General features: G+C 34.4%; 2 protein-coding genes across 2 annotated transcripts; both read left to right on the top strand.

Annotated features, from left to right (window-relative positions):
- Nucleotides 1–482: 482 nt before the first annotated feature.
- Nucleotides 483–5,113, top strand: LOC114711544 (cytidine deaminase-like). The gene is made up of 2 exons (XM_028895951.1): nt 483–680; nt 4,742–5,113. Exons 1-2 carry the CDS (start codon nt 483–485, stop codon nt 5,111–5,113), a joined length of 570 nt encoding a protein of 189 aa, XP_028751784.1.
- A 2,901-nt stretch (nt 5,114–8,014) lies between these two features.
- LOC114711543 (eukaryotic translation initiation factor 2 subunit beta) lies at nt 8,015–13,089 on the top strand. Its single transcript, XM_028895950.1, has 10 exons — nt 8,015–8,116; nt 8,200–8,249; nt 8,478–8,586; nt 8,690–8,745; nt 8,856–8,907; nt 9,012–9,100; nt 9,889–10,034; nt 10,761–10,903; nt 11,968–12,053; nt 12,636–13,089. Exons 2-10 carry the CDS (start codon nt 8,205–8,207, stop codon nt 12,711–12,713), a joined length of 804 nt encoding a protein of 267 aa, XP_028751783.1. The 5' UTR covers nt 8,015–8,116; nt 8,200–8,204; the 3' UTR covers nt 12,714–13,089.
- Nucleotides 13,090–19,171: the final 6,082 nt, after the last annotated feature.

The raw sequence follows: 19,171 nt of genomic DNA, 5'->3' as shown, positions 1-19,171 counted from the left end.
CCACAGTTGAAAAATGCCAATATCAATGGTATCTGAGCAACCAAAAAAAAAAATTCCTCTCAATAAAATCTCCTCAACACTTATTGGCTTAGAAGAGGATAAGTGGATGAGACTTGAGCGGTCAAGCTTATATTTTGCAAAAAGACATGACCCTTGAGGCCAGAGTTTGGCTGCATATTGTCACTAGAAACATTATGCCAACCAGCCATGTGAGTGAAGCCCCACGAAATCTGGCCCTTTTGATGTATCTGCTCATGATCAAAGCGACGATAAATATAGAGCAGTTGATCTTTGATGCCATATGGGATGCTAGCAAAGCCCACAACACTGATCTCATCATGCCTTACTTGATCTTGGACCTGTTAACTAAAGCAGGGGCAGAATGGAAAGAGAAATATTGAAAGTTCAAGCCAACCCCCAAATTCAACTACTCTAATTTTGTTCCTGAAGGAGAACAGCAGCAGAGGCGTAGATAGAGGCGCATGGAGGAGTTGTTAGTCCAAATTAGACGGGAATTGGACATTGATGTGTCGGATGTTGGAGATACGAGCATTAAAGTTGAATATAAGGAAGGGTCGCTTGGAGAGAAAGATGAAGCTGGAGCATCTTGTACTGGCTTTAGTGAGGGAGATGATATGGTTGTCGATCCGTTTGTAGAGAGGGTGATGAGGATTAGGGGGGTCAGTAGACTGAGGAGAAGGATGACTAGCTAGGGCCATTTGCTGCTGATGTTGTTGCTTGTTTTATTTTTGCTTTCGTTTGTGCTTTTTGAGTTTCTCATGACTTTATTTGTTTAGTGTTTTGTTATTTGCTTCGCTATATCTGAAAAGACTACTGATGGCCTATTGGATTGATTATGATTGCTGAACTTTATATGTGTTTGTTGCTTATAACTGAGTTAATTGCTGATAGACTCTATGGATAATAGTAGTAATTGCTGATTTCATTGAGGTTATTTGATAGTGATACTATTGATAGTTGCATATACTGCTATATTTGTATAGGAAGAAGGCCCAATTTTGACTTTTCATGCAACAGATTTATTGTTTTTGGGTCCTCATTACATGCCTTGACCTTCACTTAACCCTTGTTGACAATGAGGGCACTGTCAGTTTTGAGTTTGGGGGTAGGGGTTGATTTTTGTGGATAATAGGATTTTTTTTATGTGGACAACAGGTCTAATATGGATAACACGGTTAATTTTGAAAAGTTTTGAAAGTTTTGAAAAGGTTATTTTGTTGGGTAAATATTTTGAGGAAAAAGGAAAATAGTTGAAATAGTGGAAATTTCGTGATCTCAAATTTTTGCTCATTTGGTTTTTTGAATGATGAACTGAAGTGACAAGTTGTTAGTTGAAAATGTATGAATGGTCCAATGATTGAGCAATTGCTTAATTACTATGCTTGATAAGAAGTTGTGATTTGCTCTTTGATGCTTGAATTGAGAGGTTAGAACCTGTGTTTCTTCAATTTTAGGGAAACTAATGCACAAAAGGGGGTCAAAACATTTCAAATGATTATGTTGAGGTTGAGTGGATAATTTAGCCTTTATAATTTTGTTTCAATTAAATAATTTTAGAATCGTCTTCTAATTTCTCAAAGTTTATGGTTTATTCTATATGAATTTGAAAAATGATTAGGGCAATTTTTAAATGCGTTTGAGCCTTTCAAGCTGACCTAAATGATCTTCTCCTTTGAACCCATATTTTGAGCCTAAAAAAATATAGAAAAAGAGAATGGTATATAAATATTTAGTTCAATTCCATGAAAGCTTGGTGAGAAGAGAATTAATTCTGGTACAAGTTTGGGGGAATAGAGGTGGTTGGAATGAGTTCTGATTACAGTCAACTATTTATCTCAAAGTATTTGTATACCCTATTCTTTCTTTCTTTCCTAAACTATGACCTCTTGGCCACATTATAAGCCAAAAAGTCCCTTTGATTTCAAATTTATGTGAGGTGAGTTATAGGCGCAGAGGGAGAAGGAGTTAGGCTTATGAAGGTATGCAGTTGAAGGTTAGTTTATTGGCTAAAGTTTCATACTCTGCTAGGACATTGTCATGAGAGATGTTCTTTGACCCTATACACACACTCGCACTCCAAAATCATTGAAAATTTATTTTAAGCTCATGGAACTTGCTTCTTTGGGTGATTCAATAATTCCCTATCTTGTATATTTCTTTCAGCATTTAATGAGGATATAGCCATTCCTGCAATCTTTTGATGTGCAATTTGTTACCCAGTTTCTGGTTTACTCGACGACGGGCAAAAGTTTAAATTTGGGGGTGTGATACCTCTCGAAATTCAACTTGTTTTAGCACTCTTTTATGCGTTTTGGAAGTTAATTGTGTAGGAAAAGGCCCGAAGTGAGCAAGAAATAAAGACTAGAAGCAGAGAAGTTGAAAAAAAGACCAACCGCTGCGGCGTATGAAGAAAAATGCCACGGCAGTTCTGACAAAAAAGAAATAAAAGACATTTGGTGTAATCTGCTGTGGCATCTAACAATATCCACTGCGGTGCCTCTATCTGTCCTAAGGAGCTGTCATTCTGTGTATGGCGCCGTTGTGCCTGATCATCTCCGCCGCAGTGCCCAACCCTTTCAAGAAGCCCATCCTGTGAAATCCACCCTGGCAGATTACCAACCGCAGCGTCTGACCCCTCGTTACTGTGCATTTTATGTTGTAACTTAATAGTTAGGGTTTTTATATAGGAGACTTGTGGTTTTTTGACACACTTTGACTTTGGGGCTTATTTTGGGAGGCTTGCTTTGCTAGGGTTTGGAGGTTTTGGAGCTTGGGATCATTAGACATCGAAGTTACAAGAGATTGAAAGCTTCTTCCTCAATTTTTCTTGGGTTTCTTCTTCTCCTCTCCTTGTCTCTGTAATGGCTCGGAATTATTCTAACAGTTGTGGCTCTTTGCTAAACATTTGTAGCTAGAATAGTCATTTTAAGGTTATTTCGATTTATTGTATGGATTAAAACTTGTTTTAACTCTCTCTATAGTGTTAATGATAAAGTTTTGTTGTTTTTACCTCGAGCTTAATGCTTCCTTATGACTGGCCATCATTTGGCTTGATTAGTTGATTGGTTGAAGCTTAAGAAAGTTAAATTAATCTGTGAACTTTGGTAAAAATGTGCTAATTCAGAAATTTATCTTATTGAATAGAAGGTTTGTTGATATAATAGAGATATATCTATTAACCTGGCATAGCCTAAAAAAGGGTTTTGGTTTTCAACGTGCAACATTTTCAAACAAATGCAAGAGATTGCTATGTTTTATTGAGATTGCAAAAATTTGGTTTTGACTTGAGAAAGCTTAATCAATTTTGCAAACCTTGCCTAACTGAACTTATTGTTAACTACTGCTTGAGAAGTGATTAATCAAGTTTTATGAAGTATTTTAGTGAAAAATAATCCTAGAACCTTATTTGTCTCAAAGTCCAAGTTGATTTCATGTTGATTTAAATAATTGTTTTCTTAATCTCATTTCACAAATTCTTTTACAGCTTTCGTTTCACTTAAGCTAATCAAGAACGCAATTATGATTTTTAACTCATCTGGCCTTAATCTCTGAGGGAACGATACTTTTTATATTAGTTGCGACCTGTCCACTTGCGGTTAAGCTATTTGGCGAATAGTGATAATACTTGAAGCATGTTATAGGCCTATGTGATTTATGATTAATGCATGGTAGTTTCCAAATATGTCATTATGTTATAAAAATATTAAGTTTGCAAGCATGTTATGAATGTCAAGCTATGCCATGTATGCTTGGGTAGTAATTCTTTGCTATTGAGATTTTACGGAATCTCACCCTCCTTAACTAACCATAATAGATATCATGCTCATGGAAGAGGAATGCAAGATGAGGATCAAAAGCAAGAAGAGAAGTTGAGTATGATGAATGATGATGGTGGCATGTAAAATAATCAATGATGATACTCCTCCGGTCCTTAATATAAGACCTATTTAACTAATTTGATTAGATTAAGAAAGTTAGGTAAGTTAGTTAATTATAAGAAAAGTGACACATTTTTCCTAAAACACCATAATCATCTTTCTTATACCCCCTCTCCCTCTTCTACTTGATTGTGGTTGAGGGAATATCTATAAGAGTAATTTAGAGAAAATTGATAAATATGATAATTGGGTCTTATATTTAGGACCAAAACCAACTCAATAATTGGGTCCTATATTAAGGACCGGAGGAGTATATTTAAGGACATCCCTATTAATGAATGAGTATGATATATTTAATGAATGGGTATGATATATTTAAGGACATCCCTATTAATGTTATTTAATAATGAATGATGATGGTGGCATGTAAAATTGAGTATGATAATGTATGAGAATGAATGATGGAAAGTTGGAATAGTTGCATGCAAGATAATAATTGTTTATAGCATGCTAATTTGAAGTGAGGAGATAAACTTTCAGGCATAAAGTAACAAAATTGAGACAGAGTAAAAGTGAAGCAAGAGAATGATTCTATCTGAGAAATTTTATGATTAACTAATACACATCTTGAGATTTAGGGGTGTTTGGCAATTGCTCCAGAAATGCTTCTGGGCCCCAAACCAAGGTTAGGGTTTAGTAATTGCCAAACACCTTGGAAATTTCTGAAAACCATGGTTTCAGCCAAAACCTTTGTTTTGGCCAGCCAAACCATGGTTTTCGGATAAGCTACACTGCTTCGCTTTTGAGATGTATTTTTCTGGTTGTTGGCGGTGAAAAACAAGAACACTCGAAATCTGTCTCACTCCTTTGTAAAAACAAGAACACTCTTCTACCTCACTCCTTCGCCGTCGTCCCTTCACTGGAAATTTCTCTCCCACAGATTTGGACCCCACAACCTTATCCCCGAGGACGCTCCTCTGCTTTTAGAACCGCACCACAATGGGCTCTCCATCTCAGAGGAAAGCCATGACTTTGCGAATGGGTACACAGTGAATGAGGAACTGAAGATAGTGGCTTTAGAAGCTACAAACAAGTCTCACGCACCGTACTGTGAGTGTCTCTCGACGGTGGCTCTGATGGACGGCAGCGGCAAGATATACAAATGGTCATACATGGAATCGACAGCTTTTAACCCGAGCATGAGGCCGATGTAGGCAGTGTTGGTGGAGAAGGAGGAAGCGGCAGTGAAGCAGGAGGGAACGGGGAGGCTGTTGGTTCAGTCCATCGCGCCCAAGTGCCAATTCAAGACGGTGCTTTGCAGCAACACCCCAAGCTGATTTTATTGTACTATTTATCCACCCTTAATTTAAAGGAATAAAATAAAATAAAATCATTGCACTATTTCAGTAGTTATTATGTTTATAATACAAATCCAATATTATACCTAAAAATTTAATTTTACTTGCACACGAAATGAATAAAAATAAAAAGTTGGCCAAAAATGGTAAATAATAAGAGGATAAAATACACATTTAGTCTTTTAACTTTGTACAAGGTTTCAATTTGGTCCTTTAACTTTAAAAAGTATACTTTCAATCATTTAGTCCTTTTTTTTTTGAAAACATGATGATATTAAGATCTTAAATATTGATAAAATATTCTCAAATGCTAATACATTAAACTTAGTTTTCAAAATATCCATAATTGTTACAAAAAATCATCATTAAAGTCTAATAATTTTAGAGTTAAAATATCAAATATATGTTTTTTAAAGTTGAAGAACCAAATTAAAACTTTGTACAAAGTTAAAAGCCAAAAAATTATGGGATTTCATGTTTCAAATCTTTAAGAAATAATAATATTTTTTTATTGGAAAAATAAATCATTTTCCAAAAAACATATTTAATTATTTTGTAAATATATATACACATTAATTATTTATTATTTATATTATTATGTCTCATTTATTATCTTGCCAAAATATATATTATTAACAAATTTATTACTTCAAGTAAACATATATTATGAAATATATCTTATATGTAATTATCATTTAAACTTATGTCCTTTTTAGTAATTTCTACATATAAAAAAATACTTCTGACAATAATTATTCAAACACTCTCACTTTATCAGAATTATTTTTTCAGAAAATCTATTTTTTCAAATCTATTTTTCTCAGAATCTATCTCTCCAGAAGCTATTCTCCAAACCATGGTTTGGCTTCATCCAAACACCCCCTTAATATAGATCACTTCAAATGGGTATGTGCACTGAAAAATATGATTTTCCAAAATTAGGGTATGTGCCTTCATGTATTTTTTTTTGTATTAAATGAGTAAGTAGATGAACCAATGAGTATTTTTTTTCTCTATAGAGGATCAAAAGAGCTTTAAATTGGAGACTTGAATCACTTCAATATGATTTTTTTTAATTAATTTTAAATTTTCAAAGTTAGACCAAAAATTTGAAATTTACCAAATGAATAGTAACTCGAGAATAAAAACGAGTTTTCAATTCATTGGCTTAATTCGTGATTTGCTTGAACCATAGTACTTCTGAATGCATACTAAATGAGGTTAAATGACAGATGTTTCGTATGTAATTGATGTAAAGTTGAAAAGTCAAATTTTAAGATAGACATATAAGGCCATTTGAAATATGAGAATATCAAAATAGTCTCTCAGAATGGCTTAATTCCCTCATGCAAATGGGGAAAGAATTGCACTAGCATCGAGCTTTGATGGCCCAAGTTATGGAAAACTAAACTGGTCAATGATCCGGTTGAGGCATTGGGTTAGACCAGTGGTCAACTAGGAGTCAAATTGGTAATAATTAAAATAATTTGATTTAATTAAATGCATAAAATATTTATATTTTAATAATAAAAAAATAATATTTAATCTTTTTTATTTAAATACCATGTGAAATGTTTTCTCTCTTTTATTCTTTATTCTTTCTTTTTTTTCCTTTTTTCTTCTTTATTCTCTTGCCTCACATCACTCACTAAATTCTTTCTTTCTATTTTTTACTTTTTCCGTTCCCACCCTCTTCCTTTTTCATCTCTCTCCAACGTGAGAATGCTTCTCTTTTCCCCACTTCAACATATATAAGTGATTAGATGATTAGACTCGTTGATAGCTTCCATTTCTTCCTACTTCATGAGTAGCAATGCATGTGTTCAGATCTAGATTTTCAATAGTGACCATTTTGCTCTCTATAGTTTGTGTGGGCATTGCTATTTTGCTTTCCAACCTCTACTCCGACTGCCATCGTGTTAAGTACTAGCTCATCCACAGCCATAATAATGTCGATTGCGTCTTCTAAGAGGATGACACCAAAGATACCAATGTCTCACCCTCTCTAAAGATCTTGTGGCAGTTGTTGGTAGAACCGTCAAGGGTAGGCTAACATAAACATGGTCACCCTTCCCATCTTCTATTATCTGGACAACTCTTCTTTGCTATGCATGTCACTAGGAAAGTATTTGACTTCAAGCATCAGCCATGGTGACTGACAATTTTTTCCAGCAAGGAGGTAAACTGGTAACCCACCTAACCTAGAGGGTTACATGAGTTAATCCCGAGTTGTCTAAGGGTAGGGTGGGTCACAAACTTTCGAAGTTAGAGGCTTGACCAGACCGACCACATGGTCGAGTCACACAAGTTTCGACCTAACCTGCCTGGTCTAGTGGGGTTTTAATACAATGCGATGGCTGCAATGGAGGGAATTTTTTTTTCCTCCTTACATGATGAAAATTTGGTCTTTCTACAAACAAATTAATTTCACAACAGTCCATATTGATTTTATAGAAATTAAGCCCGGTCTGGTGGGGTTTTAATACAATGCCCGGTCTTGTATGTATTTCTCCCAAAATGTCATCCCAAAATTTGAACTCCCTAAACCACGCTTTCAAGTTTTTATTTTTGGTTGAACCTTTGCCGGTTTGGACAACCATCTCAATTCCCGGGCATCTCCGCCGGAAAGCACAGATAGACCTAAACGGGCCAAATTGGTTACAAAGGAAATAAGTTCTTGAGGCCCATGAAGCCCAACGCGTGGGTAGAAAGCAACATCGACCGGCCCCAATCGTGGTCGAATCGAACAAATTCCCCTGCTCCAGTGCCCCTGCACTATTTCTTTCAGTTTCAGGCAGCGAACCTTCTGAGGTTTCTTTCTGCGTTTGATCGATTGAGTTTCTTTTGTTTCGATTTTCGGCACGTCTTTCATGCCACGGCTTTCTTTCTATGTTTCTCGTTTTTATCTCTTCCCAATTCACTGAGTTGTACTTTTCTTGCAGCAACCATGGCAGATGAAAAACAGAAAGACTTGAAGGAGGAGGTTCCCGAAGTAAGTATTCTTCTTTCCGTCATTAATTATTTACGTTTTACGACGTTGTTCTGCTTTGTTCATTTCCCTTGAGTAGGTATACAGGGATTTTTTTGTTATGGTCTATAATTTGCTATTTCTCATGTTCATAATCCCCTGTCAACCCTATTCATCTGCTACCGCAATTAATTGGTTTTTCATTTCGTTCAAAAAGCACCCCCCTCTGATTCTTTAATTCTTGAATCACAGATTGCCCCATTTGATCCTACTAAGAAGAAGAAGAAAAAGAAAATTACAATCATAGATCCTGCTGATGATTCAGTGGACAGCTTGGCTGAGAAGACTGAAAACTTGTCTGGTATCTAATTTAAACCAAAAGATATGTTTATTATTGTTGCTGATGCTATCGTTTGAGACATCTGTAATTGTGCATGCGCATGGTTCATTCTCATTTTTGGCAGTTTCGGAGGGGGTGGAGACGACATTTTCTGGTTTAAAAAAGAAGAAGAAGAAGCCAGTAAGCGATTCAGTATTTGTATTGAATGTTTTTTGTCCGCAATCTCTGCAGAAGCCATTGGAACATTTAATTATATGGGAGGAGTATATTGCCTTGTTTTATGACTGCAGGTTGAAACCAGTAACTTTACTGATGAGGGAGATGCAGCTGAAGATTTGGATGGTAAGCAGTATCCTTATTCATTGATGTGCATTTGTACGTGTGTTATGCTAGTGATGTCGAATGAAGCTTGAGTGATGAGCTTCTAATAAATTTTCTTGGCTTAGATCGTGCTGGAGTGGATGAAGGAGAAGGTGATGCCCTGGCGCCTCGTTATCCCTGGGAAGGTAGTGACCGTGATTATCAATATGAGGAGGTATATTTTATTTTACATGCCATCTGCAATTGTAACCCTCTCCTTGTCTCTGTCATGGATAAATATTTTGTAATCACTTAGCAGCTTCATCTCATAAAAAAAATTTAACATTCTCAGCTTTTATACTATTATGCTTTCATGAGTTGGTATTGCTTTTTAGGGACTTTGAATGGACTTATATTTTCTTTATTTCTTTGTTTATTTATTTATTTTTTATCATGACTCGTGATAATCCTTCAAGTGGAAGCGCACTAACAATACATCTGAGGCCTTGTGCTTTGTGGGTGCTTCTGCATTGGTGAACTTTGGAATTCAAGAGCGTTTTATCGTTGTTGGAGCAAGTTTTGTCTTACTTTTTGTGTTATCCTTTGCTTATTTGGCAGACAAAATGGAATACAAATTAGAACATAAAAATTGATATGGAAATACCATCTGTTATGCTTGGACTGGATCTGTTCTTAACTACTTTATCTTTGATTTCTCTCCATTTCATAACTTCTCCGCAGTTAGTATATGTTGGCTTGTAAGTTTTGCGAAGTTGAATTTATCAGAAGGGTTTTATTTGAGACCAATTTAATCATAACATGAAAATGTTGATTTAGCCTATATGATTCATTTGTAACAGAGGCAGAGCAAGTGTTTTATTTTTCTTTACTATTTTAGTGTTCCATATCAGTTGTTTGAGGAAGCTTAGTTCAGTTGTCGCTGATGTGAGTTGCTGACCTGTCATCATATTATAATAACAGACTTGGAGTTTGATTTCTGTTTTGTGATTTTTTTCTCTGCAGCTTCTTGGAAGGGTATTTAACATTTTACGTGAGAATAATCCAGAGCTGGCTGGGGATCGTCGGAGAACAGTCATGAGGCCTCCTCAAGTTCTTCGTGAGGGCACAAAGAAAACTGTTTTTGTGAATTTTATGGATTTATGCAAAACGTATGTTGATCTTTTATCTGTCATTCTCTGCAATATATGATATAATCACAGACCTTTTGACATGAGATGAGCGTCTTGAATAGAATTGATTACATTTTTCAGTTTTTCCTTTTATTTTTCAAGATCATTTGATAAGTTGATGTATTATATCATCTTTCTTTCCTTGTTCATTTACCTTGTTTTCTTGAGTTTTTTTTTTTTTTTTTTTTTAATTTAAGAATTTCTTGTGTAATGATTGGTTTGAGGGATGTGTCTTGTGGTTTTCATTTATATGTGCATGCACATGTGTGGCATGCATGTGGTTTCTTAGACTAATGCATGGAATTTGTGATATCAGCCTTTATATTTGCGGGCCCTTTAATGAAAGTGTTAGAGATGACTTGTGAATGTTTGAAAAATGGAATTTGAAGAAGTTTTTCATACTTCCAACCCGTTCATCTTTCATCTCTATCTTCACTGGAAGCTTGAATGAAATACTGTTGCCGTCTGAAATTTTGGCTTGATGGTGAGACCAATAGTGTCTCCCATCAAGTCACGTGATTGAATCCAGCGATGAATGAAATACTGTTGGTTCTTTTGAGTTTATAATAATAATCTTTTGTTTGCTTTTTATTCTAGCTGAACTTCTCTGCCCGTTAGGTATATGTGCAATGCTCTTCATATATCTTTCTCCATTGCTATGAAAACTGATTTTTCCATTTCACCTTTTTTTTTGGGGGTTGTTAGGATGCATCGACAGCCTGACCATGTCATGGCATTTTTACTTGCTGAACTGGGTACAAGTGGTTCACTAGACGGACAGCAGAGATTGGTTGTGAAGGGAAGATTTGCGCCAAAGAACTTTGAAGGAATTTTGCGGCGATATATCAGTATGTGTATATTTTTAATGTTTAATATTTAATAATCTGTTGTATATAATAGTTTAAAATGCATTTCTCTAACTGGTAGAACCCGAATTACTGGAAGGATAAAAGGATGAAAATGAAAACTGAAAGATAATCTGGTAGAGGGCTGAGGTAAGAATCTCACTCTCAACTAACTAATAGCCAGGGATAAAATCCAGTAAGGATTACTTATAAGCAAGGATCTCGCCTAAAACTGAGTAGCTAGGCGGAGAATCTTCAAATTACTGAGTAGATATTTTATTTTGGAAGAATTACAATGAGGTCTCAAGAAAGAAAAATAATCACTAAAAAGTCCTAATAATCTCCAAATTCTGTAAGGACAAGTTCTAGAGTAGGAAATAACTTCTGGGACTTGTTTTGTAATTATTTTCCTTCCTTGGGACCTCATTATAATTCTTCCTTTTATTTTTCTGATATGCTAGCTTATAGGACTGCCAACATATTTATAAGCAGAGGTACAATGAGATAAATATGAAAAATAACCAAATATTCCTAATATATTGGAAATGACAGAAAAATAGATGCTAATGGATTTAGGGATCTCTAACACCCTAAAGTCCACTTATTTCTCAACTGACTCCAAATCCAAAAGCAATCCAAAATGAAAACAGTCCAGAAATTAATAATGGTAAAACAGTTAATCACAACTAATCAGAATCAAAATCAGCAGCTTTCTTCTTTCGCCCTTGGTTTGTCCTGAACGTTTGGTTAGGTGGACTATGCTGACCAGGATTCGTATCAGTAGCCTTATACTATTGTTAGAATGTTGCTGAAATGAGCTTGGAATTCTCTTATGGGTTAAAGATGTGTGCATGTGTGTGTTGTTGTTGTTAGTTGCAATTTTATAAAAATACGAAGTTGAAATAAATCTGGAGTTTGTGCTTGCAACCCTGTTTTATGGTCTTCTTTATGGTATAGATTGATGAGGCGCTTCCTTGTTCCTATCTGTTCTGTGTCTTGTTTATTGTGTTGATGTGTATCTCTGATCGATTTTGAGATTAAATCTGATTGTTATTCCTTTTTGTCAGATGAATATGTCATTTGCCTTGGATGCAAGAGCCCAGACACAATACTTTCAAAGGAGAACCGTCTATTCTTTCTCCGATGTGAGAAGGTAAATATCTTAGAAGCTTGCACTTGGCCTTTCCTCCTCTGCACTTGTTATTTTACAATACCTCGTGATGCTGTTATGCTTTAGTTACAAAGGGCATGTTTGAGGTGGCATTGTGTTTGCCCAAACCCCATTTTGGGATCTCAAAGCATGCTTTTGGAAGAAGCTATTGGAGAGTGGCTTCCTCCTAAACATGGTTTTGGGATTCTAGTTATCAAATGGAACCTTTCAATAAACAGTATATATATAAAGAGTGGGTTGTTGATAAAGCATATTGGTGTAGTGATCTATGTAGCTGACCCACCTGGTAAGGCTTGTTGCCATAAGATTAGAAACCAATGCCACCCCAAACATGGACTGAGTAGCTTGCTAAAATTGTGAGAGAATTATGCTACTAGGAGGCTCTTTAGTCACTTGCAGTTTCTGTTGGTAATGTCCATGAAAGGTTTTGGTTTTTTCCATCATCTAAATATCATCTGCGTTGATTATCTTTTAACTAATTTCTTTGATTACGCGTGATGTTATGGGGTGACTGTTTTGCGTGGATATGTAATATCAAATCTAATAACTGTTGATTTACTGCAGTGTGGATCAGGGAGGTCAGTTGCTCCAATTAAGGCTGGTTTTGTTGCTCGTGTTGGTCGTAGGACCGCAGGGGCATGATTCAGTCATGTGTTTGCCAAGCGGGTTGAAGAAATGATCTTCAGTTGAAAACTTAGTTACCTCTGTATCTCTTTTCTGAGTTTTGAGTATTTTAATGTAGTAACCGAATCTTGTTTTTTCCCCCCTCTTTGGTTGATGTGTAGGAGCCGTATCTTTCTGCACTGTTTCCTTAAGAGTAACTGCCCCTTTTTTCAATGAGCATCTCAATCTAATTCGTATTTTTTTAATTCTTTTTGTTTAGATTTTAACAATTTTGCCTGGAGAATGTAACCCACCATGAAGGTGATGATTGAAGATAGTGATAATGAAGGCCATAATTTAGAGACGAATGAGAAATACCTGTGAAAAGAATACATGATCAAGTGTAATTTGAAAATGATGTGGGGTCAGTTTGGAGTTGTTTGTAAACGGCACGGTACATGAGGGTAACTCTGTGATAAGAGTTTTGTTTTAATTTATGTGAAACTTGTTTATAAGTGTTTATAAAAGTGATGCTAAATAAGTACGTAATATGGCTTGCATAGAAGTTCAATTTGTGACATCAAAATTTTTCTATTTAAATTTATTAGAATAAAATATGTTTTGGGAAAACTCTAGGTAGTCCCACTGTAGCAACTTAATTTCACTTTTTCTTAATCACTCTTAAATAGCTGGATACTTGTTCGTATTAAATGAAATTTAGAGAATTTATCTATAATTTTGGTGACCAGAACCTATAGATAATTTTTTCTAATAACTGCACCGTTTTCTTCATAAACTAAAGTTTGCTGTCATGGCATCGTATGAAATATACATAATATTTTACATGAAGGAAGTAAAATGAAACTGAAAGGGGGAAGGAGTTGGCGTTCGTATCCATATGGGGCAAAAAAGTGCTTATTAATTATGAATACATGTTGAACTAAGACTATTGTCGTGGCTTACTTTTGGTGCATTTTAGCACTCATCCTCTCTATGTTGAGTGCGATATAATGATTCATATATGTATATAATATATATACACACACACACACATACAAATATATAGAGATGTGAACAAAGTGTGAGAAGCATTAACAAGTAAAGGTGGCAATAATTAAGGCGATAGTTGAGATGAGAGGCAAAGCCATGTCCAATACAAGCTACTAGCACTGTTGGGCTTTGGGTAGCTTGTATTAAAACCTGCACAATCTAACATTCAAACATATCTTCTCTATGAGCTAATCAACATTAACATTATCACTATTTAGCTATTTAAACACAAACGCAAATCTGGTTAATAAACAATAGAAAATTGTTTTATGATATCATTTAATTATTCCTACTATATTGAAATAAACAATGCTCTCTTTGCTGTAAAATATAGGTATTTTAAGGCTTATGCATATGGGTTAAAAAATGTAATGAATAGATTGAGATATTGGCTATATTGCCAAACTTACCCCTAATTGATGTGTTTTATAAATTGAAGTTATTGGAGTGAATGATGGCATAATAAAAAAAATCTTAATGAATAATAATTTGAACTTAAAAAAGACATGAAATAATAACGAAGAGAGTACTAGTTCAGCACGTGCACAAATTATAGCATATAAGTCGCAACTTTTTATTTTTATTTCTTCTAACAGCGGATATCTTATCAGTGGAATGTATTATCCATGGATACACATTTCTCATCAATGAAGGTAAGTTCAGTTGAAAGGTAGTGAGTAAAGGCTTAGTGGGTTAGACCGAAGTCAACCCGAGAGTCAAACCGATGAGAAGTTAAAAAATTTAAGAAATAATTTAAATTTTCATCATTTCATCTTAGAACTAAATATCAATTTAGTATCTTGAGTCACTAATAAAGTAATCATATACTTACAATTTCTTTTCAATATTCCTTACAATTCTTTTGCCAAATTGAAATCGTAATATCATACTAACTACCAAAATCACTGAATATTCATCCTAGCAAAATATCAAAATAGATATATGGTAACAAAATATTCAATCACTAAGTAATAATTAGCAATAGCTTTGATAAAAGAAATTTTTTTTATCAAAAAATATATTTTTTTTAAAAAAGGCAACTGGGTCAACCTCACCAAAATTGATTGAGTTTCCTGGGTTAATCTGAGTCACACTGAGTCAATTCAACCTCAGTTTCTATGCTCACCTAGACCAGTTAACTAGCTAGTTCGCCAATTTTTGAGTTAAACCAGCTGATCCGGTTCGAGTATTAATTCCATGATGGTATTTCATAAAATTATGAATACTTGTGCTGGTAGTTCTTATAAAAAAACCCAATAACTAATTCACGTGTATCAATAAAAACAATCAAAAGCACTAAATTTGTAATAAAATTCAAGTGATTATACTTCCTTGGTCTCTTTTTATAAGAAATAATACTACCATCTCGACCAGGTCCCATTTGTTTTAACCTTTAAGGGGCTAATAAATCCTTAATTTGAAACTCAAGAGACTAAAACCAAAATTCATACAAAATTGAAGGGCCAAAGATTGTATTAGCCTATTAAATTTTTGGTCTTATTTATAAGATGCTGATATATAGTTTCAATGAGCATTAAATATTTTTTTTTAACATATGCACCTATTTGTCGAGGATAGTTAGGGAGCAGAAATTGATATGATACTTCATCCGTCCCTTTTTACAAGAAATACAAGACAAAATCACGTGAATCAAAAAGTTTAGTTAAAATTGTAAGTTTTTTTCCTCAAAAATACCCTTATTTATTAGGGGGCAGAGTATAAGAGAGATAACAAAAAATTATTAAAATAAAGAGAATTAGAGAAGAGAAATAAAGTGCAATAGTGAGAGATGAATGAATGATGTTTTGGAAAAATAAAATAAGAAATATATTAAGTATTGAAATAAGTAATTGATAGGGACAAAATAGAAAACTAGCTAAGAAAATTTAAGATATATTGCAAATGTTTTTTTATGAATAGGGACAAGGTAGCTGTCAAAACAATTGTGACTTATTTAGGGATAACTTATCCCCTTTTTATTTGCATTAATAATTCATAATTAATTCCTTTCATGCATATTACCCTTTCATTAATATACTAACCATTTCCATACATCATCATATTCAGTCTTACATGCCATCATCATCATTTATTATCACATAAAATTAGTGGTACATTTTTATCATACATTAGCATACAAATTACATAACCCGATATAATATATTTTCTCAATTCCTTTTCTCTTTTCCTCGCTTCCAACCTCTTTACCTATTAAGGTTGGTTAATGGAGAGTGAGATTCAGGAGAATCCCTATCACCCTTCCTTTTAAACCTTTTTATACATCAAATAAAAACGTTGAAACCAATTATCTAGTCCTTAGATTGATAAAATTCAACTTGCAAATTTCCTCTTTTTGGGTTACTATTCACTTGGAACACTAAAGTAGGTTAAACTTTGAAAAATCATATCTAATTCTAAACAAATAAAAACAAGGTTGTTTCAAGTTCTATTTGAAACTCTTTAGATTCTAATTTGAGCAAAAATAGTCACTAGATGATTGCTCTTAAGATTCAAGTCCAGTTTTAATCCAAATCGTTATTTTTTATTTGGATATTTTCCAATTTTTCAATATTTTTGCCTAATTTTGAATAGGCGTAACTTCCTGTGTAGATATGCAAATTAGACAAAATACCACTCATTTTAAAGCTAAGAATGACCTCTAATTACATGCCAAATCTTGTGGATAACTCAACCATTTAGCTAGATTTTTGTGTAGTCCAAATTTGGCCATTTTAAGGTTATTTCTATCCCCTAACTACTTTAATTTTGCATGTTAAGACCATAATTCCTCATACTAACCATTTACTCATGCAAATACGCATTATGGCATGTCTTAACATACATATACATCAAAATATCACAAGCCCCATAAAAGTCAAATTGCAAAACTTTGCATGTTCCAAAGGAAAAGTTCAAAGCCGTACAATGTCACAAGACATAACATTCCTTCAAGTTATAGCCACCTCCTTTCCTTTTTCCTTTGAAGCAATAGTCCAGCAAAGCATCACAATTAAAATGTTGACAAGCAAGGTATAACATGCTACATGCCACTAGTTATTTCATGCTTCTTCTAAATGCACATGCCATGAAAAGGTAACAATATGCTTTCTCAATCATCAAGCTCAACATTGCACATAACCAAGGCATTTTATGCATGGAGCTAAAAATATCATCACATAACTATCTCAACCACATCATGGCATAGCAAAACATAGCATACACGTAGCCAATATACAATGCAAGTCAACATTGAAATTGTAAATGGTTGCTACCTCTTGATGAATTTGGCCTTTTGCCTTTAAGTTCCCTCCCTGACAATCCTCCTCCTTCTTGATGTAAAGCCTATTAGTAAAACAATAGGGCATCACCCGTTACTAACTTATCCAATTTAAACTATCAACATAACCCTTAACCTTTTTTCTTTTGATTTTTGGGTTATTGTTTCTAGCTTTGATTTTTAATCCCTTCATCTTTTCCTACGTAATTTTTCATGTGTATTTCATATTTCAACTTAGATTTATCAAAATCTAATCCCTCCCTGAAAAACCATAGTTGGCCAAAACATAGGGTTAGAAGTTCTAAAATTCTATTTTCAAATGTAATGCTTCCATTTCATCATTTAAACACAATGGAAGCATCAAATCAATTTGATTCAAACGCTAACCCATATTTTTCACTTTGGTTGAAAGAAATATATGGGGTTAGGAGGTTGGATTTTCTTTCAAAAATCAATCATAATCATCAATTTCAACTCCTTTCTATTGCTTACACATTGTTCCAATTTCCTAACTACTATCCTTTCCCTTTTTTTTCCCCTCAAAATTTTGGCAGCATTTTCCCCTTAAGGAAAAGCCACCAAACCTTCTTAAAAACCATCTCAAAAAAATCCTAAATAGTTTCAATTTACAAGTCCTAATCAAAGCCAAATAATTCACAAAGGGAATAGAAGCTTAACTTGGCGGTAGCTTGGTCTTGTTTGAGCTTTCTCTCACTAGAATTTCTGTCTCTCTCTTGTAATTTAGGTGCAAAACATTCTCTCTCTAAGAACCTCTCTTGGCTGAAATGTGAAGGGATGGAGGGGGTATTTATAGTATTCCATTTAACTCTTAACCCTTGGAGTTTCATGAAATTACAAGGGGTGTGTAGCTAAATCTCAACCCTCCATTTTTCTCTTGTGGCACATGGACAAATCTTAGGCTAGAAGACTTGTGATCTTGCTATGCAAGAGGGTGATGTCATGATACTACGTCATCTAAGATTAATTAGCCTAACCTCCATAATCCCCTTGATTAACTTCCTTAATCACCTTCTAAAAGTAATATTTTTTTTATTTCTCTTTAATTCTCTTCCATAATTCAAGGGCCTAATGGTGTGAAAATGGCCAAAAAAAATTGGGGATAAATCCAATTCCCCTGAGTACCGATGCTTGGTCAGATGAATTTTTCCTATGTCCTGTCTAGTCTAGTGCCTTCAAAAATTCATCTCAGTATGCAAGTAATCTCCTTTTAATGCAAGGAAGTTCTATAATTTTTTTTAGAATTTATTTCACCCTATATCTCTTTAAATTCTAATTCTTCTAGAATTAGTGTTCTACCAAAAAACTTAAGCTTTAAATATTATTAAAGCTAACCTCTTTACCTCTTGAGGTTGGAAACAATTTTTTAAATTATAATAATCTTCTAGATAAGTTTGTCCTATTTTTTTAGAATTATTGAGGCCTTTAGATATTTTAAATAATTAATTTTTGCTACCTTTACTCAATGCAGCAAAAAATGCCTGAAAAAACAGAAAATTTTATATTAAATTATTTCCCTCCTGACAACACATCTAAGGCCTCAAATACTATTCTAGACCCTACAGGGCTTTAAAAAGGAGTGCCAGCCATTACTAGACTTTGAGGGTGCCAGCCATTAACTGGGCTTCAAAGTGCTTGCCGTGATAGGGTTTTAAAAAGGAGTGCCAGCTATTATTGGGCTTTGAGAATACCTGTCATTACAGGTCTTCAAAAGGCAGTGCCAGTCATTACTAGGCTTTGAGAGTGCCTGCTGTTACAGGGTTTTAAAAAGAGGGTGCCAGCCATTACTAGGCTTTGAGTATGCCTACCGTTACAAGGCTTTAAAAAAGAGTGCCAATTGTTACTTGGCTTTGAGAGTGCCTGTTGTTATAAGGCTTTAAAAAGGAGTATCAGTCGTTACTAGGCTTTAAGAGTGCTTGCCGTTATAGGGCTTTAAAAAAGAGTGCCAATCGTTATTGGGCTTTACGAGTGCCTACTATAACATCTTGGATTTTGGGCCTAAAAGTACCAGAAATAGCCTGAGATATGAAGGCTACTAGATCCCTTTTAGAAAGAGTCCCAAAGGTTCCCTAGGGGTACAGATGGATTTTTAGGGACTAAATCACAAAGAAAAAGTTTTATGAGATTGAGAAAAGATAAAGATAGAGACTTA

The sequence above is a fragment of the Neltuma alba genome, unplaced genomic scaffold, assembly GCF_004799145.2.
Source record: "Neltuma alba isolate B1F8T4 unplaced genomic scaffold, ASM479914v2 tig00011295_pilon, whole genome shotgun sequence".
NCBI lineage: Eukaryota > Viridiplantae > Streptophyta > Magnoliopsida > Fabales > Fabaceae > Neltuma > Neltuma alba.
The sequence above is the reverse complement of the archived record's forward strand: the minus strand, read 5'-3'. Positions and strand labels throughout refer to the sequence as shown.